The sequence below is a fragment of the Tachyglossus aculeatus genome, chromosome 3 (assembly GCF_015852505.1).
Source record: "Tachyglossus aculeatus isolate mTacAcu1 chromosome 3, mTacAcu1.pri, whole genome shotgun sequence".
NCBI lineage: Eukaryota > Metazoa > Chordata > Mammalia > Monotremata > Tachyglossidae > Tachyglossus > Tachyglossus aculeatus.
The window spans coordinates 27,880,441-27,904,321 of NC_052068.1; the positions used below are offsets into that span (position 1 = coordinate 27,880,441).

Sequence of the window (23,881 nt, forward strand, 5' to 3'; positions counted from 1 at the left end):
CTGCTGTCTGTTGCAAAGGGAAATACGTCTAGCTCAAGTTTGCTGCTGCAGCCTCCCCTTTTTAGTTGGATTTTAGTTGAATTTTAGCCTAGTTTCCCCTCCAATTTTTTGGTGATTGTCAAGTTTCCCATGCCCTTTGGGCACGCCTCACCCTCAGCCCCGCAGCACTTACGTACCTAAGCTCGCTGTGGGCAGGGAAACAGATCTACTAACTCTGTTCTGCTGTACTCTCCCAAGTGCTTAGTAGAGTGCTCTGCACACAGTAAGCACTCAGCAAATACCATTGATGATGATGATCTGGAATTTATTTATATTAATGTCTGCCTCTCCCGCTGGGCTCTAAGCTCATTGTGGACAGGGAGCAACATGTCTACCAGCTGTTGGACTCTCATTCATTCATTCAGTCGTATTTATTGAGCGCTTACTGTGTGCAGAGCACTGTACTAAGCGCTTGGGAAGTACAAGTTGGCAACATATAGAGACGGTCCCTCCCCAACAGTGGGCTCACAGTCTAGAAGGGGGAGACAAGAGTTCAGTTAAGTGCTCTGCACACGGTAAATGCTCAATAAATATCACTGACGATGATAAGTAGGAGGAAGAACAGATAGTGAATCCCTATTTTGCAGATAAGGGAACTGTGGCACAAAGAAGTGAAGTGACTTGCCCAAGTCACTTGCAGACAAAACGGCAGAGTCGGGATTAGAATTCAGGTCTTCTGAATCTCAAACCCAAGCCCTTTCCACTAGGCAATGCATATGTAGATTTGCATGTATACAGCCTTCTGTGTGATAATAGGTGTTTTCTCTGACCTTTCGGAGAGAACATAATGGCAGAACTGGTTAACCCTCTTGTGACAATGCACATACATCTGTACAGAATTCAGTATGGCATTAGAATCAATCAGTCAATCAATCAATCGTATTTATTGAGCGCTTACTGTGTGCAGAGCACTGTACTTAGCACTTGGGAAGTACAAGTTGGCAACATATAGAGACAGTCCCTACCCAACAGTGGGCTCACAGTCTAAAAGGGGGAGACAGAGAACAAAACCAAACATACTAACAAAATAAAATAAATAGAATAGATATGTACAAGTCAAATAAATAAATAAATAGAGTAATAAATATGTACAAACATATATACATATATACAGGTGCTGTGGGGAAGGGAAGGAGGTAAGATGGGGGGGATGGAGAGGGGGACGAGGGGGAGATTGTAACGTGTGTCAGGTTTAGAATGAGTTCTCCGGTGCAAATTTTCCTTAATGCAAAGTTCGTTGAGAACATAACCCCCCATGCCACAGGAGAGCTAACTATCTGACTGAGGTCTTATCGTGCGAAAGGACTTCAAGGCCCAAAAGAAAATCAGTTCCTTTGGCAACTTAATTTAGAACCATGGAGTGGGAAAGAATCCCAATAAATCATCTCTGCTTCTTTTTCCTCCAACAGTTGAATAATTAAACCATCCAGGACTCGATGATCAGGAATGACGACGCCATTAGCTCCCTCATTGCCCTACAGGTTTTTGTCATTTTAATTGGCAGGAAGTTCTCCATTTTCAACTAACCAGACTATAAATAGTAGAGTTTTGACCCACCCTCCCATCCCTTTTACAAAAAAAAAAAAGAGATGAGCACAATACTTGCCTTTTTCCATTCCTTAAGAGCTTCTCTCCTCTTCTCCAAAATAATAGCTATTGCTCTGCAATGCTATTTTTAATACCCCAACGTTGATATTTATCAAGCACTGTGGTAAGTGCCGGGATAGGTACAAGATCATCAGATTGGACAAAGTTCCCGTCCCACATCTTAGCTCATAGTCGAAGGGAGGGGGCGAGCAGAGATTTTATCCCTGTTTCACAGGTGAGTAAACTGAGGCCCAGAGAAGTTAAGTGGTTTGCCTAAGGCCACCCAACAGGCAAATGGCAGAGCCAGGACTTGAATCTGGGTCTCCTGACTCCCAGCCCTATGGTTTTTCCATTGGGCCACGCTCCATAGTGCAGAGAGCAGTCCTCTAGGAATCGGGACACCTGGGTTCTTGTGCCGGTTACGCCAGGAACTGGCTGTTGGGGAAGAAAACCCCCCCAGCGCTTAGAACAGTGCTTGGCACATAGTAAGCGCTTAACAAATACCATCATTATTATTTTGCCATGAACTGTGCCCCCGCCCGCCTCCTTGTTTGCTGTGGCACAGGCTCCGGCAGGGACAAAACTGGCAGGGACGAGAGAGGACCCGTGGTGCTGGGCAAGACTCTGGCACTAGAATCACTCTTTAATCACTTTTTTTTAAATAGTATTTCTTAAGCACTTACTACGTGCAAAGCACTGTTCTAAGCGCTGGGGAGGTTACAAGGTGATCCGACTTCTAGACTGTGAGCCCACTGTTCGGTAGGGACTGTCACTATATGTTGCCAACTTGTACTTCCCAAGCGCTTAGTACAGTGCTCTGCACACAGGAAGCGCTCAATAAATACGATGGATTGATTGATTGATCAGGTTGTCCCACGGGGGGCTCGCAGTCTTAATCCCCATTTTCCAGATGAGGTAACTGAGGCACAGAGAAGTGAAGTGGCTTGCCCAAAGTCACACAGCTGACAGTTGGCGGAGCTGGGATTTGAGCCCATGACCTCTGACTCCAAAGCCCGGGCTCTTTTCCACCGAGCCACACTGCTTCTGTCACTTGATATTCATCCCACCCACAGCACTTATTCATTCATTCAGTCGTATTTATTGAGCACTTACTGTGTGCAGAGCACTGTGCTAAGCACTTGGAAAGTACAGTTCAGCAACAGAGACAGTCCTTGCCCACAGTGGGCTCACGGTCTGGGGGGGCAAGGGAAAACTTATGGAACTTACTGGGGGGAACTAGGCACTTACGGATACCTAGTGGTTAGAGCACAGGCCTGGGCATCAAAAGAACCTGTGTTCTAATTCCGGCTTTGCCACTTATTTGCTGTGTGACCTTGGGCAAGTCACTTCACTTCTCTGGGCCTCAGTTACCTCAGCTCTAAAATGGGGACTAAGACCGTGAGCCCTGTGCGGGACAGGGATTGAGTCCAACCCACCATTCATTCATTCATTCAATCAATCGTATTTATTGAGCGCTTACTGTGTGCAGAGCACTGTACTAAGCGCTTGGGAAGTACAAATCGGCAACATATAGAGACCAATTATCTTGTATCTCCGCCAACACTTAGAACAGTGCCTGGCACATAGTAAGCACCTAACAATACCATTATTATTATCATTACCTGTAATTTATTTTAATATCTGTCTCCCTTCCAGACTGTAAGCTCCATGTGGGCCAGGACTGCATCTGCCAACTCTGTTGTAGTGTACTCTCCCAAGCACTTAGTAGAGTGCTCTGCACAAAGTAAGCACTCAATAAATACCATTGCTTGGTTGATAATCAACTCCTCTATTCAGGTTTTCAGCCCTGAGGTCTCAGGACTGAGGCTCATCTGTCATTGCGGATGGGGAACTTTATCATCAAGTTCTCTAGGATTCATACTATCAATCAGTCAATCAGTCGGTGGTATTTTTTCATTCATTCGCTCATTCAATCATATTTATTGAGCCCTTACTGTGTGCAGAGCACTGTACTAAGCGCTTGGGAAGTACAAGTTGGCAACATATAATAATAATAATAATAGTGATGTCATTTATTAAGTGCTTACTATATGCAAAGCACTGTTCTAAGCACTGGGGAGGTTACAAGGTGATCAAGTTGTCCCACGTGGGGCTCACAGTCTTCATCTTCATTTTACAGATGAGGTAACTGAGGCACAGAGAAGTGAAGTGACTTGCCCAAAGTCACACAGCTGACAATTGGCGGAGCGGGGATTTGAACCCATGACCTCTGACTCCAAAGCCCGGGCTCTTTCCACTGAGCCATGCTGCTTCTCATCTAGAGATGGTCCCTACCCAACAACGGGTCTAGATTTTTCATCAATCGTATTTATTGAGCGCTTACTATGTGCAGAGCACTGTACTAAGCGCTTTTTGAGCCCTTACTGCGTGCAGAGCCCTGTACAAGAGAGTACAAGATAACAGAGTTGGTAGACCCGTTCCCTGCCCACAAGAAGCTTACAGTCTAGAGGGGGAGACAGCCATTAGTATAAATAAATTACAGATATGTAAATAAATGCTGTGGGGCGACGGGCAGGGTGAATAATGGGTACAAATCCAAGTACAGCTGTGATGCAGAAGGGAATGGGAGAAGAGGAAATGACGGTTTTAGTTGGGGAAGGCCTCTTGGAGGAGATGAGATTTTAATAAGGTTTTGAAGGTGGGTAGTCCTGTAAGATATGAAGGTGGAGGGAGTGCCAGGACAGAGGCAGGTTGCGGGCGAGCGGTCAGCAGTGAGATAGATGACCCTGAGGTACAGTGAGTAGATTGGCTTTAGAGGAACAAATTGTGCGGGCTGTGTTGTAGTACGAAATCATGGAGGTAAAGTAGGAGGGGGCAAGATGATTTGAGAGCTTTCAAACAAATGGTAAGGAGTTTCTGTTCGATGCGGAGGCGGGTGGGCTTGTTCAGGAGTGGGGAAACACGGACTGAGAACGTTTCTGTAGAACGACCCGGGCAGCCGAGTGAAGTACGGACTGGAATGGGGAGGGAAAGGTCTGCATCTGCTGGGTCTGACCAGGTGTCCACAATGCCCAATATTTTATCTCCGAAAGTGGCCAGAAAAGGAGCCACGCCGTGGTGGTTTGTCTTGATATTCAGCATATTTATTACTCTATTTGTTTATTTTGCTTGTACATATCTATTCTATTTATTTTATTTTGTTAGTATGTTTGGTTTTGTTCTCTGTCTCCCCCCTTTTAGACTGTGAGCCCACTGTTGGGTAGGGACTGTCTCTATATGTTGCCAACCTGTACTTCCCAAGCGCTTAGTACAGTGCTCTGCACACAGTAAGCTCTCAATAAGTACGATTGATGATGATGATGATGATGATGATCCTCATGTATGAAGTCGTCTGCATTTTATATTTGAATTTTCAGAGACCTTTTATACTAAAGAAGAAAAGGGGTCGTAAGCGCAGGAGGATCAACAGCAGCGTCACCACAGAAACAATTTCTGAAACTACCGAGGTACTGAATGAGCCATTTGAAAATTCAGATGAAGAGAGGCCTATGCCACAGCTGGAGCCTACCTGTGAAATCGAGGGGGAGGAAGATGACTTAAAGCCAATAATTAGGAAAATGTTTCAGTATCAACCTGGGAAGCAAAGACAAGAAGAGGAAGAAAAGGAGAAAGACAATCATTGCTATAAGAACGACGAACCAGCTAGAAGTAAGTAGAACTTTTTTATATATTCTCACCATTAAGGATGAACTTGAATGACTGATACAGTCCCAAAGGAGTAGAATCATTAAATTTTAGTTTGAGAGTTCTGAAATGGTCATCTAGTCCAGTCCCCTGTCTCCTGGCAGAACTTTAACTGAACCATTCAGAAGACTTTCTTCGCTATCCTTAAAGATCTCCAGGCAGTTAGATTCGGATAACCATTACGGTTAGGTAGCTCATTCACACCTTCACCAGTATTATTGAGCTCTAACACTGTACTAAATTGGGAGCATATAATAGAAGCAAAAGAAATGGTTCCTGCCCTCAAGGAGCTTGCAGACACGGTCCTTCTCATGTTTAATCAAAGTCACCACATTTGCATCTAGTCTTGCAAGCTGCAAATATCCGCATCAGAGGCATTTATACTAACTCTTTCACCCTGGTTACTCATCGCACTCCCAGATCTACCCCTTAGCCCTGACCTCTGTCCTTTTTTGGCAATCTCACCTTTCCCCTTGCCCCTAGGAAATCTTTTCATGGACTCCACCTGTCCCCTCCAACGGAACATATCCAAAACTGAACTCCTCATCTTTCATCCCTAATCCTCTCATCCACCTATATTTCCCAGTACAGTCAATCAATCAATCAACAATGGTATTTATTTTTTTATGACATTTATTAAGCACTTACTATGTGCAAAGCACTGTTCTAAGCGCTGAAGCACTATTTATTAAGAGCTTACTGTGCACAGAGTACTTCCTCCCCCCACCCTCCCTCCTGTCTCCCCCTTCTAGCCTGTGAACCCCTTGTTGGGTAGGGACCGTCTCTATATGTTGCCAACCTGTACTTCCCAAGCGCTTAGTACAGTGCTCTGCACACAGTAAGCGCTCAATAAATACGATTGAATGAATGAATGTACTAAGCACTTCTCTAAAGTCGTCAACACCCTCAATCCTCCCCACCCTCTCTTTAAATTCCCATGTTCAATTCCGTCTTGAAATCCTGTCAGTTCTTCCTTCACAACACTTCTAGAATCCGCCTCTTCCTCTCCATCCAAAAGGCCACCATGCTGGTTTAGGCATTTGTCGTCTCACGACTTGACTACTGCAGTGGCCTCCTCGCCGACCATCCTGCCTCCAGTCTCTTCCGTCTCCAGTCCAGACTTCCCTCTTCTGCCAGGATCATTTTTTCTAAAATGTCATTCTGCCCACCTCTCCCCACTCCTCAGAAATCTTCCATGGTTGCCCATTCCTCTCAGCCTCAAGGAGGAACTACTGACCATTGGCTTTAAGGGTCTTCATTAGCTCTCAATCCATCAATCAGTCAATGGTATTTATTAAGTGCTTTCTATGTACAGAGCACTGTACTAAGCTCTTGGGAGAGTACAATGCAACAGTAGACATGTTCCCTGCATGAAACGAGCTTAGAGTCTAGAGGGACTCTCTCCCTCCTACTCTTCTACTCTCATCTACTGCACCCCAGTTAGCACTCTTCCTTTCCTCTCATCTAACTTACTTACTGTGCCTCATTCTTGTCTGCCTCATCGCTAATATCTTGCTCCCCCCCCTCCTCCCAATCGATCAGTCACTAATATCGAGTGAGCACTTACCATCTGCAGGGCACTGAATTACTCTTTATTTATTTATTTTACTTGTACGTATCCGATTTATTTTATTTTGTTAGTGTGTTTGGTTTTGTTCTCTGTCTCCCCCTTTTAGACTGTGAGGCCACTGTTGTGTAGGGACTGTCGCTATATGTTGCCGACTTGGACTTCCCAAGCGCTTAGTACAGTGCTCTGCACACAGTAAGCACTCAATAAATACGATTGATTGATTAATTGATTGATTGAGAGTACAAAACTCTTAGCACTCTTCCTTTCCTCTCATCTAACTTACTTACTGTGCCTCATTCTTGTCTGCCTCATCGCTAATATCTTGCTCCCCCCTCCTCCCAATCGATCAGTCACGAATATCGAGTGAGCACTTACCATCTGCAGGGCACTGAATTACTCTATTTATTTATTTATTTCTTTTGCTTGTACGTATCCTATTTATTTTATTTTGTTAGTGTGTTTGGTTTTGTTCTCTGTCTCCCCCTTTTAGACTGTGAGGCCACTGTTGTGTAGGGACTGTCGCTATATGTTGCCGACTTGGACTTCCCAAGCGCTTAGTACAGTGCTCTGCACACAGTAAGCGCTCAATAAATACGATTGATTGATTGATTGATTGAGCGTACAAAACTCTTAGCACTCTTCCTTTCCTCTCATCTAACTTACTGTGCCTCATTCTTGTCTGCCTCATCGCTAATATCTTGCTCCCCCCCCTCCTCCCAATCGATCAGTCACTAATATCGAGTGAGCACTTACCATCTGCAGGGCACTGAATTACTCTTTATTTATTTATTTTACTTGTACGTATCCGATTTATTTTATTTTGTTAGTGTGTTTGGTTTTGTTCTCTGTCTCCCCCTTTTAGACTGTGAGGCCACTGTTGTGTAGGGACTGTCGCTATATGTTGCCGACTTGGACTTCCCAAGCGCTTAGTACAGTGCTCTGCACACAGTAAGCACTCAATAAATACGATTGATTGATTAATTGATTGATTGAGAGTACAAAACTCTTAGCACTCTTCCTTTCCTCTCATCTAACTTACTTACTGTGCCTCATTCTTGTCTGCCTCATCGCTAATATCTTGCTCCCCCCTCCTCCCAATCGATCAGTCACGAATATCGAGTGAGCACTTACCATCTGCAGGGCACTGAATTACTCTATTTATTTATTTATTTCTTTTGCTTGTACGTATCCTATTTATTTTATTTTGTTAGTGTGTTTGGTTTTGTTCTCTGTCTCCCCCCTTTTAGACTGTGAGGCCACTGTTGTGTAGGGACTGTCGCTATATGTTGCCGACTTGGACTTCCCAAGCGCTTAGTACAGTGCTCTGCACACAGTAAGCGCTCAATAAATACGATTGATTGATTGATTGATTGAGCGTACAAAACTCTTAGCACTCTTCCTTTCCTCTCATCTAACTTACTGTGCCTCATTCTTGTCTGCCTCATCGCTAATATCTTGCTCCCCCCCTTCTCCCAATCGATCAGTCACTAATATCGAGTGAGCACTTACCATCTGCAGGGCACTGAATTACTCTATTTATTTATTTATTTATTTTACTTGTACATATCCTATTGATTTTATTTTATTAGTATGTTTGGTTTTGTTCTCTGTCTCCCCCTTTTAGACTGTGAGCCCACTGTTGGGTAGGGACTGTCTCTATATGTTGCCGACTTGGACTTCCCAAGCGCTTAGTACAGTGCTCTGCACACAGTAAGCACTCAATAAATACGATTGATTGATTGATTGATTGAGAGTACAAAACAACAGAATTGGCAGCTACAATCCCTGCTCTCAAGGAATTTACAGTCTATCCAGGGAGATTGGCATTACCTCCCTCTCACTTCTTATCTGACAGGCCACATTTAATACTACCTTCAAAGTCCTTTTAACATCTCATCTACTCCAGCAAGCCTTCTCTGACGAATTTCTGTATTTCCACCCACTTCCGATGCCACAAGCATAGGGCTGGGAGTCAGAAGGAGCTGGGTTCTAATCCTGGCTCTGCCACTTGTCTGCCAAGTGACCTTGGGCAAGTCTTTTCATTTCTCAGTGCCTCAGTTACCTCATCTGTAAAACGGGGATTAAGACTCTGAGCCCCATGTGGGACAGGGACCGTTTCCAACCAGATTAGCGTGTATCTACCCCTGTCATAGTGCAGTACCTGGCACGTAGTAAGCGCTTAACAAATACCACAATAATTATTAAATAGTATAGTAGTATGCTATTATACTATAATGGCATATACAGTGCTTGGTGCACAGTAAGCACTTAATAAATACGATTTAATGAATGAATGAATGAATTAAATACAACTATTAGGCCAGTTGAATCCCTCCGGGCTACTTAAGTACTCACAACCCCCTGTAGCACTTAGGTGCATATTTTATACACTCAATTATTTCTTCCTATATGTAATTTATTTTAGTGTCTGTCCCTTTCGAGAATGTGGGCACTTTGAAGCACAGGTTTGAGTTTATTAATCCTCTTGTACTCTCCCGAGAATTTAGTACAGCAGTCTACAAACTCAGTGATGACTGTTGATCGGTCGATTTCCATGCCGTTAGTTTTGAGAAAGAGCTTAAGGCATTGTAGTGAGGGTTCCTTACTTTTGGTAGTTAGTCGAGTTCTATTTAGTCAGTGAGTCAGTCGAATTTATTGAGCACTCAGTGTGTGCAGAGCACTGTACTAGACACTCGGGAGAGTACAGTATAACAATATTGAGACACATTCCCTACCCACAATGAGTTTGCAGTCTAGAGGGGGTTTATAGTCTACAGTCTACAATAGATCTGCAGTCTATTTCACTGCTGCATTAAAAGAAAATTCGTCTTTTACAGTTTTTGGAATTGATATTTTTCCTCAGGGTGCTTTTTTACAGTAAGCGTTCTCTTTTCAACTTCTTGGGGGTTATATGTTCAGCCTGGACCACCAAGGGTGTCTTAAATAGTGGGAAAGCTTAGCAGAAAACCTTAAAAAGGTTAGGCAACGTAGGTGATAAAGACCACAGCCGCGACTGAGTTGTCTACTCCAGCAACACAGTGCTGGTCAGCTGTACTACAGCATCAGCATTGGGTTGTGGCTGTTTGGCCAAGAATGGGTTTTGTACATAAAATCTGCACATGTGAAGCAGCGTGACTCAGTGGAAAGAGCTTGGGCTTGGGAGCCAGAGGTCATGGGTTCTAATCCCGGCTCTGCCGCTTGTCAGCTGTGTGGCTTTGGGCAAGTTAACTTCTCTGGGCCTCAGTTCCCTCATCTGTAAAATGTATTATTATTATGTACTCTGAAATATGTGACTAGGACTAGCAGAGATGAGTGAGTACAAGCGGCCCTGTGCCAACCACTAGTAATATAATCGATTCATTTGTGCAGGTTCTTTTTTTGTGGTATTCCTTAAGTGCTTACTAAGTGCCAGGCACTGTACTAAGCTCTGGGGTAGAGAGATACAAAGGTTCTTGGTCACGAACTCTTAGTAAAGAGACCAAGGCTCATCTTTCGTTTGCATGGGGAGGCTCCGTCACCGTCGTTTTCAGGATCTTCCCCCCGCCAACTCCTCCAAATCTAATAAAGACTAATGAACTCTGCGTTGTAATGAAATGAAAATGGTTGTATATTTTTGTTAGGCTCATCTAATTCTCCATTTTAATAATAATAATAATAATGACATTTAAGTGCTTACTATGTGCAAAGCACTGTTCTAAGCACTGGGGAGGATACAAGGTGATCAGGTTATCCCACGTGGGGCTCACAGTCTTAATCCCCATTTTCCAGATGAGGCCCAGAGACGTAAAGTAACTTGCCCAAAGTCACACAGCTGACAAGTGGTGGAGCCGGATTTGAACCCATGACCTCTGACTCCAAAGCCCGTGCTCTGTCCACTGAGCCACACCGCTTCTCTAAATGAGCTTTGAACTGTAAACTGGGAATAGGGTTCGTTAATAAGCGCAGCCCGGCCCAGAGTTTTCACAGTGGTGACCAAATTGTTTGCTGCCGCTGAAGTCTGAGCTCCTCACCTTGCCACCCAAACCATCTCCTCCCCCAGCTTTCCCATCACTGCTGACAACACCACCATCCTCCCTGTCTCGCCAGTCCACAGCCTTGGCTTTGCCCTTGACTTATCTCTCTCCTTCAGTCCACGTATTCGGTCGGCCACCAGATACTGTCAGTTTCACCCCTTCCCATCCAACCAAACTTAGTACAGTGCTCTGCACATAGTAAGCACTTAAAAATTACTATTGAATGAATGAATGAATGAACCAAACTGCTACCATGCCAGTCCAAGCCTATGCCTTTTCCTTTCTCGACAACTGTATCAGCCACCTCAGACTTTCCCGTCCCCAGCCTTTCCCCACTCCAGTTCCTACTTCACTTTGCTGCCCAGACCATTTTTCTGCTAAATAATTTGGAGCTTATCTTTCCCATTCCTCAAAAACCTCCAGTTGTTGCCCATATGTCTGCCCATCAAACAGAAAGTCCTCACCGTTGGCTTTAGGATACTCAATCAGCTCTGTCCTCCCTGCCTATTCTCGCTTCTCTCCCCCGACAACCCAGCCCGCACACTTCACTGTTTCAACAATTACTGAGTTTCAATCTTGTCCTCAAACCCTACACACACCTTCCTACTGGGAACTCCTTTCTGCTTCCTAGCTGACAGATCTGTATGTACTTAAAACATGTTTTCCAACCCTATTCTCCCTCCCTTCTGCATCATCTAGACACTTAAATTCATATCCCCTAAGCCCACCCTATTTCCTAAAACAGGATAGGATAACCTCCCCTATTTCCTACAACACTTACGTAAATATTCTTATACGCTGTTGCTTCCCCTCAGTGTAATTTATTTTGCTATTTTTAGAGAAGCAGTGTGGCCTAGTGGATAGAAGAAGGGCCTGAGTTCTAATCCAGGATCCACCACTGGTCTGCTGGGTGACGTTAGGCAAGTCACTGAAGTTCTCTGTGCCTCAGTTACCTCATCTATAAATGGGGATTAAGACTGTGAGCCCCATGTGGGACAGAGACTGTGTCCAACCTGATTTGCTTGTATCTACCCCAGCACTTAGTACAATACCTGGTATATAGGAAGCACTTAACAAATGCCATTAAAAAAATACTACCTGAGGGCAGGGATCATGCTGCCAATTGTACTGTACTCTTCAAGCACTTAGGACAATATTCTGCACTTAGGTAGGTTCCTAATAAGTACTATTGATTAACTGTGTCCTTTAGTGGGATTAGGTAGTCATTCGTTCATTCATTCAATCATGTTTATTGAGCGCTTACTATGTGCGGAGCACTATACTAAGCACTTGGGAGAGTACGATATAACAATAAGCAGAAACATGACTCTTTTAGAACAGTGCTCTGCACATAGTAAGCGCTTAACCAGTACCATCATTATTATGGCTCACAGTCTAGACGGGGGAGACAGACAACAAAACAAAACATGTAGACAGGTGTCAAACTCGTCAGAATAAATAGAATTATGGCTATATGCACATCATTAACAAAATGAATAGAATAGTAAATATGTACAAGTAAAATAAATACAGTAATAAATCTGTACAAATATATACAGGTGCTGTGGGGAGGGGAAGGAGGTAGGGCAGGGGGATGGGGAGGAGGAGAGGAAAAAGGGGACTCAGTCTGGGAAGGCCTCCTGGAGAAGGTGAACTCTCAGTAGGACTTTGAAGGGAGGAGGAGAGCTAGTTTGGCAGATGTGTGGAGGGAGTGCTTTCCAGGCCAGGTGAAGGACATGGGCTGGTGGTTGATGGCGGGACAGGTGAGAACGAGGCTTTGTGAGGAGGTTAGTGGCAGAGAAGCGGAGGGTGTGGGCTGGGCTCTAGAAGGAGAGAAGGGAGGTGAGGTAGGAGGGGGCGAGGGGATGGACGGCCTTGAAACCGAGAGTGAGGAGTTTTTGCTTGATTCGTAGGTCGACAGGCAACCACTGGAGATTTTTGAGGAGGGGAGTTGCATGCCCAGAGCGTTTCTGTACAAAGATAATCCAGGCAGCAGAGTGAAGTATAGACTGAAGCGGGGAGAGACAGGAGGATGGGAAATCAGAGAGGAGTCTGATGCAATAATCTGGTCGGGATAGGATGAGGGGTTGAAGGGATTGAACCATCAAGGTAGCAGCTTGGATGGAGAGGAAAAGGCGGATCTTGGTGATGTTGCGGAGGTGAGACCGGCAGGTTTTGGTAATGGATTGGATGTGAGGGGTGATGGATTGGATGTGAGGGGTGAATGACAGAGCGGAGTCGAGGATGACACCAAGGTTGCGGGCTTGTGAGACGGGAAGGATGGTAGTGCCCTCCACAGTGACAGGAAAGTCAGGGAGTGGAAAGGGTTTTGGAGGGAAGATAAGGAGCTCAGTCTTGGACATGTTGAGTTTTAGGTGGCAGGAGGACATCCAGGTGGAAATGTCCTGAAGGCAGGAGAAGATACGAGCCTGGAGGGAGGGAGAGAGAGCAGGGGCGCAGATGTAGATTTGGGTGTCATCAGTGTAGAGATAATAGAGGTGATAGTTGAAGCCGTGGGAGCGAATGAGTTCACCGAGGGAGTGAGTGTAGATAGAGAACAGAAGGGGGCCAAGAACTGACCCTTGAGGAACCCCTACAGTAAGGGGATGGGAGGGGGAGGAGGAGCCCGCAAAAGAGTCTGAGAATGAATGGCCGGAGAGATAAGAGGAGAAGCAGGAGAGGACGGAGTCTGTGAAGCCAAGGTTGGATAGCGTTTTGAGGAGAAGGGGGTGATCCACAGTGTCTAAGGCAGCTGAGAGGTCGAGGAGGATTAGGATAGAATAGGAGCCATTGGATTTGGCAAGAAGGAGGTCATTGATGACCTTTGAGTGGGCAGTTTCGGTGGAGTGTAGGGGACAGAAGCCAGATTGGAGGGGGTCAAGGAAATATTTGGCATTGAAGAATTCGAGGCAGGGAGTGTAAACGACCCGTTCTGGGAGTTTGGAAAGGAAGGGTAGGAGGGAGATAGGGCAATAACTAGAAGGGGAGGTAGGGTCAAGAGAGGAAAATTAAATTAAATATTAATAATGATGGCATTTGTTAAGAGCTTACTATGTGCGAAGCACTGTTCTAAGCACTGGGGGTGGAATACAAGGTGACCAAGTTGTTCCACGTGGGGCTCACGGTCTTAGTCCCCATTTTATAGATGAAATAACTGAGTCTCAGAGAAGTTATGTAACTTGCCCAAGGTCACACAGCAGACATGTGGCGGAGCCGGAATTAGAACCCATGACCTCTGACTCCGAAGCCCGTGCTCTTTCCACTGAGCCACACTGCTGCTTTTACTTTGATATCCTTGGTAAAGATAGTCATTACTTTGAGTTTTTTTAAGTGGCTGAAATAACTGCTGGCTGAATATGAAAAAGTGCTGAGTAGTCTCAACTAATGAGAATAACTAGGAAACTCTTCACCTTTTCCCCTTCTGCAGTAGAAATGACTCCTTGAATAAAAATGCCTGGCCCATTCCAGTTTATGAAGCAGTCAAGGGGGCAAAGATCTAATCTTATTTTCTGCAGATGATCTCAAGTACCACTTTAGCACATTTGAAACCACAGCCAAGAAGGCATCTTTTTTGTCCTCTCAATTCTGCTGTTGAATTCAGCTGGAAATCGTATTGGCAGAAATTTGGAAGTGTAGCTGAAGTGATGAGGAAAAACAGGAACAGATTTTACATCTTTTCACCATTTATTCCCACCCCTTTAGGTGTTAAAGTCTTAAATGGTGATAAAAGTGTTATTAGAAAATACCTTTATTACCGTTGGAATCTTGAAATCTGTACTGCCCAGTGCTGCCTCATCTTCCTTTCTGCTAAAGAATTGATGGTTTATAGGAGATGACAGTAATTCTGAGAAAATAAATCTTTCTCACCTTGAACTTCAGCTCATTTTTTATACTGTGCTGCACTCAGTGTTTCTCTTTTGTCATTCAATATTTTTAATTAAGAAGCGAAAATGGTTTCAGTCTTTGTCAACATAACTGCTTGTGCCCCTTCTGGGCCACCGCAGACTTGAAAGGAAAACCACCACATTGTTTCCTGGAGTGCAGGGGCTCTGGTAGTTTGTGGAGTACAAACTGTAATCGAATAGAAGAGGCTTAAGTCCCTACTAGGAATATAACAGGTCGGGTTTTTTATTTTTCCTTTCCTGAAAAATTTTCATTCTCCAGCTTCCCATGTTTGCCTCTCTAGGCTGGGGACGTTTACACCTGTCGCGGACTCTGTCACTGGGGAGAAGTGAAGAATTAACACTCTCTCTTGATCGGAGAATGCACTCATAACTTTTTTTTCCCGAATCCAACTCCATGGAGTTAGTTTTGTGCTGAAGTTTCACACGTTACATTTTTCAGCTTTTTGTTCTTTTATTATACCTCAGAATTTCCTGACCTTTTTGTGTGGTTATTATTTGTTTCCTGGTTTTCATTTTGACTGACATTTTTGTCCCCTTCCAGCAGTCCACATCTTTGAATAGTAAAACTGAGTCTGAGTTATTTTCAGATGACCATCCTTTCAAAGAATTGGCTATTCCTCTAAAACTTTTTCCAGTATTTAATCGAGTGTCTCGCACATAGTAAGCGCTTAACAAATGCCATTGAAAAAATGATCAGATTCGTTTTTGGAATTGGAGAGAAGGGGCATCTGCTTAGGCTAGGCTCTTCAGATTTCAATGGAGTCTTTAATTCTAAAGAGGGAATAGAAATGAGGTGTTTTTGAAAGTATTGACATTATTATGGATTTCAAACTTGATACTCAATGCAAAATAAACCATTTTGCATCACCCGCGTCGTTTGAGAATAGTACTCTGTAGTATTTGTATAATCATTGTGTCATGCTCATGGGTGAAGAGCAAGATCTGGTATGTGTTGATTCAGTGGTAGAAGAGTTCCATTCCTGTAAAAGAAAAAAAATATTTCAAATTAATCCGATCTTTTCCGGTGGAAAGAGCACAGGCCTGGGAGTCGGAAGACCTGGGTTCTAATCCCAGCTCTGCCATTTATCTGCTGTGTTACCTCAGACAAGTCACTTAACAGCAGCGTGGCTCAGTGGAAAGAGCATGGGCTTTGGAGTCAGAGGTCATGGGTTCACGTCCCGGCTCTGCCAATTGTCGGCTGTGTGACTTTGGGCAAGTCACATCACTTCTCTGGGCCTCAGTTCCCTCATCTGTAAAATGGGAATGAAGTCTCTGAGCCCCCCTGTGGGACAACCTGATCACTTTGGAACCTCCCCAGCGCTTAGAACAGTGCTTTGCACATAGTAAGCACTTAATAAATGCCATCATCATCATTATTATTCTCTGTGCCTCAATTACCTCTTCCGTAAAATGGGGATTACGACCTGGATTGTGTCCAACCTGATTAGCTTGTGTCTACCCAACACTCAGTACAGTGCCTGGCACATAGTAAGCAGAGGTCATTGCTCTAAGAGGTTTTTACACCCTTAGATCGGTCTTTCCTGGACATCAGTGTAACCTTCAGTTTTCTAGAACTCTTAAAAAGTGTTTGGTGGGGGAAAATATAGCAAAGAAAAAAAAATGAACTGAACTAAAGTAATGAACCTTGAAACTAGAACTAGCTTCTTTGTGTCCAAAATTTTTTGGCCTTAAATCTGTACAGTAATTGAATCAATCAAAACACCATGGATGGGATTTACTGGTAGAATAGGAAACTCTATTAAAAATCCAGGCTGTGGAAGTATGACAACTTTAGAGAAGATTAGTAATGCATTTGGGCTTGAACCATATTTAATTTTCTGGAGTTTATTTCACAGTTCATTTTTTATGTTAGACAAAATATTTAGCCTTTAAGTCTTATTATTTGGGGCATTTTGGGGTCATTTTAATTTCAGAAATGAAAACTCTAGTGTATTTCTTAAATCTGAGTCAATTATCTCTAGATTTATATTTTTGAGTGTCACATTCAATAATTTAAAGCTAAGAACTAGTCTAATTAAATCTTACTAAGAAGGATCTTCTGTAATGTGTCAAATTCAGAGTTATTATGAATTATGCCCTGTCCTGAATTCTGGTAGAGCAGAAACCGACATTCTCTTACAAGATGAGAAGCAGCAGTCTAATAGATAGAGCATGGGCCTGGGAGTAAGAAGGACCAGAGTTTTAATTCCGACTCCGCCACCCATCTACTGTGTGACCTTGGGCAAGTCACTGAACTTCTCTGTGCCTCAGTTACCTCATCTGGAAAATGGGGATTACTACCTGCGAGCCCCATGTGGGACCTGAACTGCATCCAACCTGATTAGCTTGAAACTACCCCAGCCCGTAGTACAGTGCCTGGTCCCTCATAAGTACTTAACAAATGCAATAAAAGAAAGAAGTTATGGTTGCCAAAGTAACTTTATATGTGAAATTTACAAATTTTACTCTGTAAAGTAGAACTGAGGTGATATGGCTAAAATAACATAGGCAGACAAATTTTTAACTGAAAATTTCCTGAAGTTTGTAGGTTAAAATTGGCATTTTAACTTTGCAATTAAGAAAAGCAATTGTGTTTCACAAGTGCTGTTGTAAATGTCAGGTTCGCACTTTGGGGACAAGATTTTAAAGGTGCCTGGGAAATAACTAGCTGCTGTTGTGGATGACCAGTGTCCCAGTTGTAGTGGATAAAATCTTCCCTCTTAAAGACAACATAATTGGTGATGGATCCATGTGGAGGAATGTTAGCCATATTAAATATTTTCATGGAATCAGGTCTAACTTATTGTCTTAGATTGTGAGTCCCTTGAAGAGCAGGAGCCCCATCTAAGTCTAAGTATTTTTTCCCAGCACTTAGTTCAGTTAGTTTGCACATCATAAGCGTTCGATAAATAACATAACTACTATTCTAACTACTACTTGGTTTTCATTCTAGTGTGGCCCGGTGGATAGAGCATGGGCCAGGGGATCAGAAGGACCTGGGTTCGAATCTCAGCTCCGTCACCTGCCTGCTGTGTGACCTTGGGCAATTGTGGACTGTGAGCTCGCTGTGGGCAGGAATGTATCTGTTGTTGTTATATTGTTCTCTCCCAAGTTCTTAGTGTAGTGCTTTGCACAGAGTAAGCACTCAGTAAATACACCTGAATGAATGAACTTGGGGGGTTAAGACTGTGAACCCCATATAGGGTAGGAGCTCTGTCCAACCTGATGTGCTTATATCCACCCCAGCGCTTAGTACAGTGCCTGGCCCAAAGTAAGCACTTAACAAATACCGCAATTATTGTTGTTATTATTCTAGATTTACTGTATTCAAGTCTTATAGTATTCACTGGTTGAAAAACGTAAATACTAGATTAAAGAGGGGTTTGTCAATAAATCTGAGTTAGGTTAGATAATGGCCTTGTTGTCTAAGACTCTTTTTTTTTTTTCCTCCCCATTTTATCTGTTCCCTCACAAAGACAACCCCGATGGAGCAAACAGTCTGAACGACGTTACTAAAGACAATCCTGAACCTCTGAGATGCAAACAAGGTTGGCCCAAAGGAGTGAAGCGGGGCCCATCTAAATGGAGGCAAAATAAAGAAAGGAAAATGGGTTTTAAACTTAATTTATACACACCCCCTGAGACTCCAATGGAACCTGACTGCCAGGTAACAGTAGAAGAGCAGAAAGAAGCTTCTGATGAGAAACCATGCCAGGTTCCCGTGGTAGCAGAGGAGGCGATTAAAGAATCATCTCTTCAGCCCGTACAGCCCCAAGATGAAAATGGAGACGAGATATCTGCGCCTCCAAGCCCTAACAAAATAACTTTTGAAAAATCCGAGAATGGTGTAACAACCAAAGTTGAGGAAGGGGAAGAGGAGGAGGAGGAGGAGGAAGGAGAGGGGGAGGAGGAGGAAGTAGAGGAAGAGGAGGAGGAGGAGGAAGAAGAGGAGGAGGAGGAGGAGAGAGAAGGAGATGCAGAAAGCGACAACACCAAAAGTCAGGAAAAAGACCCACCAGAAACCTGTGCCGAAAAAAAAGACCCCGTGGCCGTCGATGATCACGAAGAGGAAGAAGAAGAAGACGAAGAGCCGTCCCACAACGAGGATCACGACGCAGATGACGAAGATGACGGTCACACGGACTTGGTGGAAGCCGAGAAGGAAGAGCTAGCAGGAGAAGCTTTCAAGGAGGCTCTGGAGAATCAGGAGACTTTTTTAGACCTAAGTGTTCAAACCGGTAATACCAAACCGGAGGAGTTAATCGACTGCGGTGTTGACCTTTCAGCGACCCGTACCGACGAGTCAAAGGAAGTTGTCGCCGACGCGGAAGATGCGCCCGGACCCGACGAGGAAGGTGTCGAAGAGAGAGCCGACCGGGATCAAAAAGATAGCGAGGAATTAAATCCTGAATTCAAAGGAGAAACTACCGAAACCATGGAGCTGGATTCGGAGACCGCCCAAGCCGTTCAGTCCCTGACCCAGGAAAACGGCGAACAGGATGATACTTTTCAAGATTGTTCTGAGACGCAGGCGGCCTGTAGAAGTCTCCAGAATTACGCGCACGCTGACCAGAGTCCCCAGATTTCCGCCCTGGATGACTGCCAACAGTCTGAGCACAGCAGCCCCGTTTCGTCCGTCCATTCGCAGCCCGGCCAGTCCGCGCGCTCCGTAAACAGCCCGACCGTCCCTCCGTTGGAGAACGGCTACGCTCAGATCAGCCCGGATCAAAGCGCCATCTCCGTGCCCTCCCTGCAGAACATGGAAACCAGCCCGATGATGGACGTCCCCTCGGTCTCCGACCACTCCCAGCAAGTGGTCGACAGCGGGTTCAGCGACCTGGGCAGCATCGAGAGCACCACCGAGAACTACGAGAATCCCAGCAGTTACGATTCCACCATGGGAGGGAGCATCTGCGGCAACGGTTCTTCCCAGAACAGCTGCTCGTTCGGCAGCCTCACGAGCAGCAACCTGACGCAGAGTAGCTGCGCCGTCACCCAGCAGATGTCCAGCATCAACGGGAGCTGCAGCATGATGCAGCAGACGGGCATCGGCTCTCCTCCCACTTGTAACGTCAAGTCTCCCCAGGGCTGCGTGGTGGAGAGGCCTCCGAGTAGCAGTCAGCAGCTGCCGCAGTGCAGCATGGCCGCCAACTTTACCCCGCCTATGCAGCTGGCTGATATCCCCGAGGCGGGCGGCGGCAACCTCGGCCTCTACGAGAGGATGGGGCAGGGCGAATTCGGGCCGGGCCATTACCCGCAGCCCTCGGCCACCTTCAGCCTGGCCAAACTGCAGCAGTTGACCAATACGCTGATCGATCATTCGTTGCCTTACAGCCATTCCGCTGCTGTAACTTCCTATGCAAACAGTGCCTCTCTGCCCACTCCTCTAGGTAACGCGGGGCTCGTCCAGCTCTCTCAGTCGCCGCACCCCGTCCCCGGGGGGGCCCAGGTCCAAGCCACCATGACCCCCCCCCCCCAACCTGACTCCCCCGCCGATGAACCTGCCTCCGCCGCTCCTGCAGCGCAACATGGCCGCGTCCAACATCGGACTCTCCCACACCCAAAGGCTGCAGACGCAGATGGCCGGCAAGGGCCACGTGTCCATGAGGACGAAATCGGCGGCCCTGCCCCCCGCCGCGGCCGCGGCCGCCGCCGCCGCCGCCGCCGCCGCCGCCCATCAGTCCCAGATCTACGGGCGAGCTTCGCAGGCCGTCGCCATGCAGGGCCCGGCGCGGACGCTGACCATGCAGCGCGGCATGAACATGAGCCTCATGCCGGCCCCGGCTTACAACGTCAACTCGGTGAACGTGAACATGAACACGCTCAATGCCATGAACGGCTACAGTATGCCGCAGCCGATGATGAACAGCGGATACCACGGCAATCACGGCTACATGAATCAGACTCCCCAGTACCCGATGCAGATGCAGATGGGCATGATGGGGACACAGCCGTACGCGCAGCAGCCGATGCAGGCCACACCCCACAGCAACATGATGTACACCCCGCCGGGCCACCACGGCTACATGAACCCCGGCATGCCCAAGCAATCGCTCAACGGCTCCTACATGAGAAGGTAGGCTGCGGGCGGGGGCCGGCGGGAAACCAGACGAACGTATCGGATTCATCTGCGCAGGTAGCTCTGGAGAGCACGATTTCAAAACCAGCAATTGGTGTGAATAAACAAAAAAAAAACATTTGTTGGCACCATTAAAAAAAAAAAAAAAAAAAGCTGTATGCAGCAGAAAGCCTTATACGAGTTGTTTTTCTTTTTTCCTCCCTTTCCTTTTCGGTACCTCTGTTTCTGGGGGTTCGGGGGCGGTTTTCGTTTTCGGTTTTTAACGAAGTTCTCTGGAAAGGAAGGCCTCCATCTTTGGACTGCGGTTTCACAGCAGCAGCCGATGGTGTGGAGACGCTCGCTGTGCCTGCTCCCGTCGAAAAAAAAAAAAAAAAAACGTGGATAAGAGACCCCAAAATTGTCCGTTTTTAATACCGAACCCGGGTCATTTTTTCCTCTCCTCCCCATGTAAATGCCTTTAGCATTTCAGTTATTGTATATTTTGTTTAAGGTGACACTTCAGCATGCCGCTAATGTCTTTGTTAGTGACAGTGCATTTTGTAGTACTGTACAAGTGTTGTGCTTAACAGTAAGCCATTTCTTCAGTTTTCTGCCTTGATTAGGGTGCCCTAATTTGAGGGTTAAAAAAAAAATATATATTTTTGTTAATTATAAAACTGTAAAAAGCTATAAAGCTATTCACATTTTGATCAGTTGAAAGGGTTTTATTGCTAAATGTTTGGTGTAAAGTCGAGACCCTTTTCCATTTTGGTGACAGATTTCTTTGGGGGGGGGGGGGCGGGGGGCGGCGGGAAAAAGGCAGCTTTCTGTTTTATAAATGCAGACTTCTGTTTATTGAATGAAGCATATCTCAGTGTTTATCTGTCAAGTTTGGAAACACTTCCCTATACGTCAAATACTTGGCAGGGTTTAAAAAATAGTGAATTTGGTGTAAAGTTGCTATTTTATGGAAATGCCTCTAACTTTACATTTTCATTCCATCTGTAGATTTTTCTATCTTTATAAAATATTGGAGTTATTTTTTAAGGAAAAATAGAGGAGCAGTAGCTTGTGAATAGCTCGAACTAAGCTGACGAACCGCATGTAAAAAAGCAGAAGTTATTTGTGTCTGTTTATATTGCTTCCTTTTTGTAGCCTTTGTACCTGTACAGGGTGACTGTAAAGGCCAAGCAGAAGAGGCAAAATCCATGTATAAAATAGAACCCGGTGACACTCTTGTATTTATCTGTTATCTTTTTAGTCAGTCACTTCAAAAAAAAAAAAAAGCTGTACATTTTAACATAAAATAAATTATGATGAGCCATTTTTAGCCTCTTGCGTCTTGTCATATTCTGGTGTTTAAAAAGAGAACTGCCAACTGAATTGTACTGCTTGTGGCACCTCTTTGTGGCTTAAAAATTACCTTCATTGCAGAACACACACGTTTTGGGAAAATAAATTATTTAGGATAAGTTTTTTAATAAAGTAAGAATGATCTCAAATCATGAAAATGCCAAATAAAATATCTATTTAATTTATTTTAATGCTCTCTCATGAAAAGCTTTATTTTATGCTAGCCCATACCTTATATATGCTAGTCATTGTCTTAAAAATAAAGTTACTTTATTTTCTTTCTTTTTGACTATGATCTTCATTTGAAAAAGAAATCTGTACAAATATAAAGCATTCAAATGCCTCCATTTGTACAGGCAGTGTAAATGCACATAACAGTTAAACTGCAACACCTTCACTTTGACGATGATCTGTAAACTCCTTCCAGAGAAATTAACCATTTTTGTCTCCTTAGAAAATAAAGCATTCCTCCTGAATCTGTAATGCTGTAACATCAGATTTTTTAAAAATGATTAAAAGAGAAATAAACTGTTTATAACTAATATTTCACTTATTTGGTGCAAGGAAGTTATAATGCAGCGTTTTCGGACGGAATTGACCGATGCCCTTTCGAAGCGTAACTGTCACTGTAAGTGGTGTGTTTCCCCTTATCGGAATGAGTATTTGACAAACATTCATTTTCGCAACTCTGCTCTGTTATCACTGTGTCCGGGTTATTAAAAGTAACAATAGTTTTACTACTCAGGTTTGTCTATCGGTAGAGTGCAGCGTACTTAGTCGAAGACCACGTGTTCAAAATCCCTATAATAGTTGGTTCACTCTACAAACAGGTAAGGAAAACCTTAAAAATTAAAATAAATAAAACCCGATCGGCTTTTAGCTGCGCGTTGCTAACATTTACCGAGTTACCCCCTCAGTGCGCCAGGCAAAAATTTTACAAACGGTCTCCTGCCTGAAGAAGAGGTTATTGTGATCAAGGGAAGTTGTATAAAAGAGGATTTTGCAGATGACCTCAAGCAGAAAAGCCGTGGCATGGGACCCAGGTAGGGATTGATTTGTCGTTTGGGCTTAGAGGCTCAGATTCTTCACTGAGGGGGGAAAAGAGCCCGGGCTTGGGAGTCAGAGGCCATGGGTTCAAATCCTGGCTCTGCTGCTTGACTTTGGACAAGTCACTTTGCTTCTCTGTGCCTCAGTTACCTCATCTGTAAAATGGGGATTAAGACTGCGAGACCCCCGTGGGACAACCTGATCACCTTGTATCCTCCCCAGTGCTTTGCACATAGTAAGCGTTTAATAAATGCCATTATTATTATTATATGCTCTAAACCTCGTCACACTCCTAACTATTGCCACATACGGGCATTCTAAGTGAAGGTGAGCAAGGAAGGATGCTGACCAATGAAAGGTCTCTTCACCGGCTGTGGGAATCATCATCATCATCAATCGTATTTATTGAGCACTTACTATGCGCAGAGCACTGTACTAAGCGCTTGGGAAGTACAAATTGGCAACATATAGAGACAGTCCCTACCCAAGAGTGGGCTCACAGTCTAAAAAGAGTGGGCTCACAGTCTAAAAGGGAATCTTCCTGAGGGATCCCTAATTTTAAAAATCCACATGGTAGCCACTTATAGGAGGATGGGAGCCCCTC

At 44.7% G+C, this 23,881-nt stretch overlaps 1 protein-coding gene across 1 annotated transcript in view; it reads left to right on the plus strand.

Moving 5' to 3' along the window:
• KAT6B (lysine acetyltransferase 6B) overlaps positions 1-20,981 on the plus strand; it is a 346,051-nt gene extending 325,070 nt beyond the window's left edge. The window contains 3 exon segments of the mRNA XM_038743525.1: positions 5,004-5,295; positions 18,296-20,286; positions 20,288-20,981. Coding sequence (XP_038599453.1) covers positions 5,004-5,295; positions 18,296-20,286; positions 20,288-20,899 — 2,895 coding nt within the window. The 3' untranslated portion in view covers positions 20,900-20,981.
• The last annotated feature ends 2,900 nt before the right edge of the window (positions 20,982-23,881 follow it).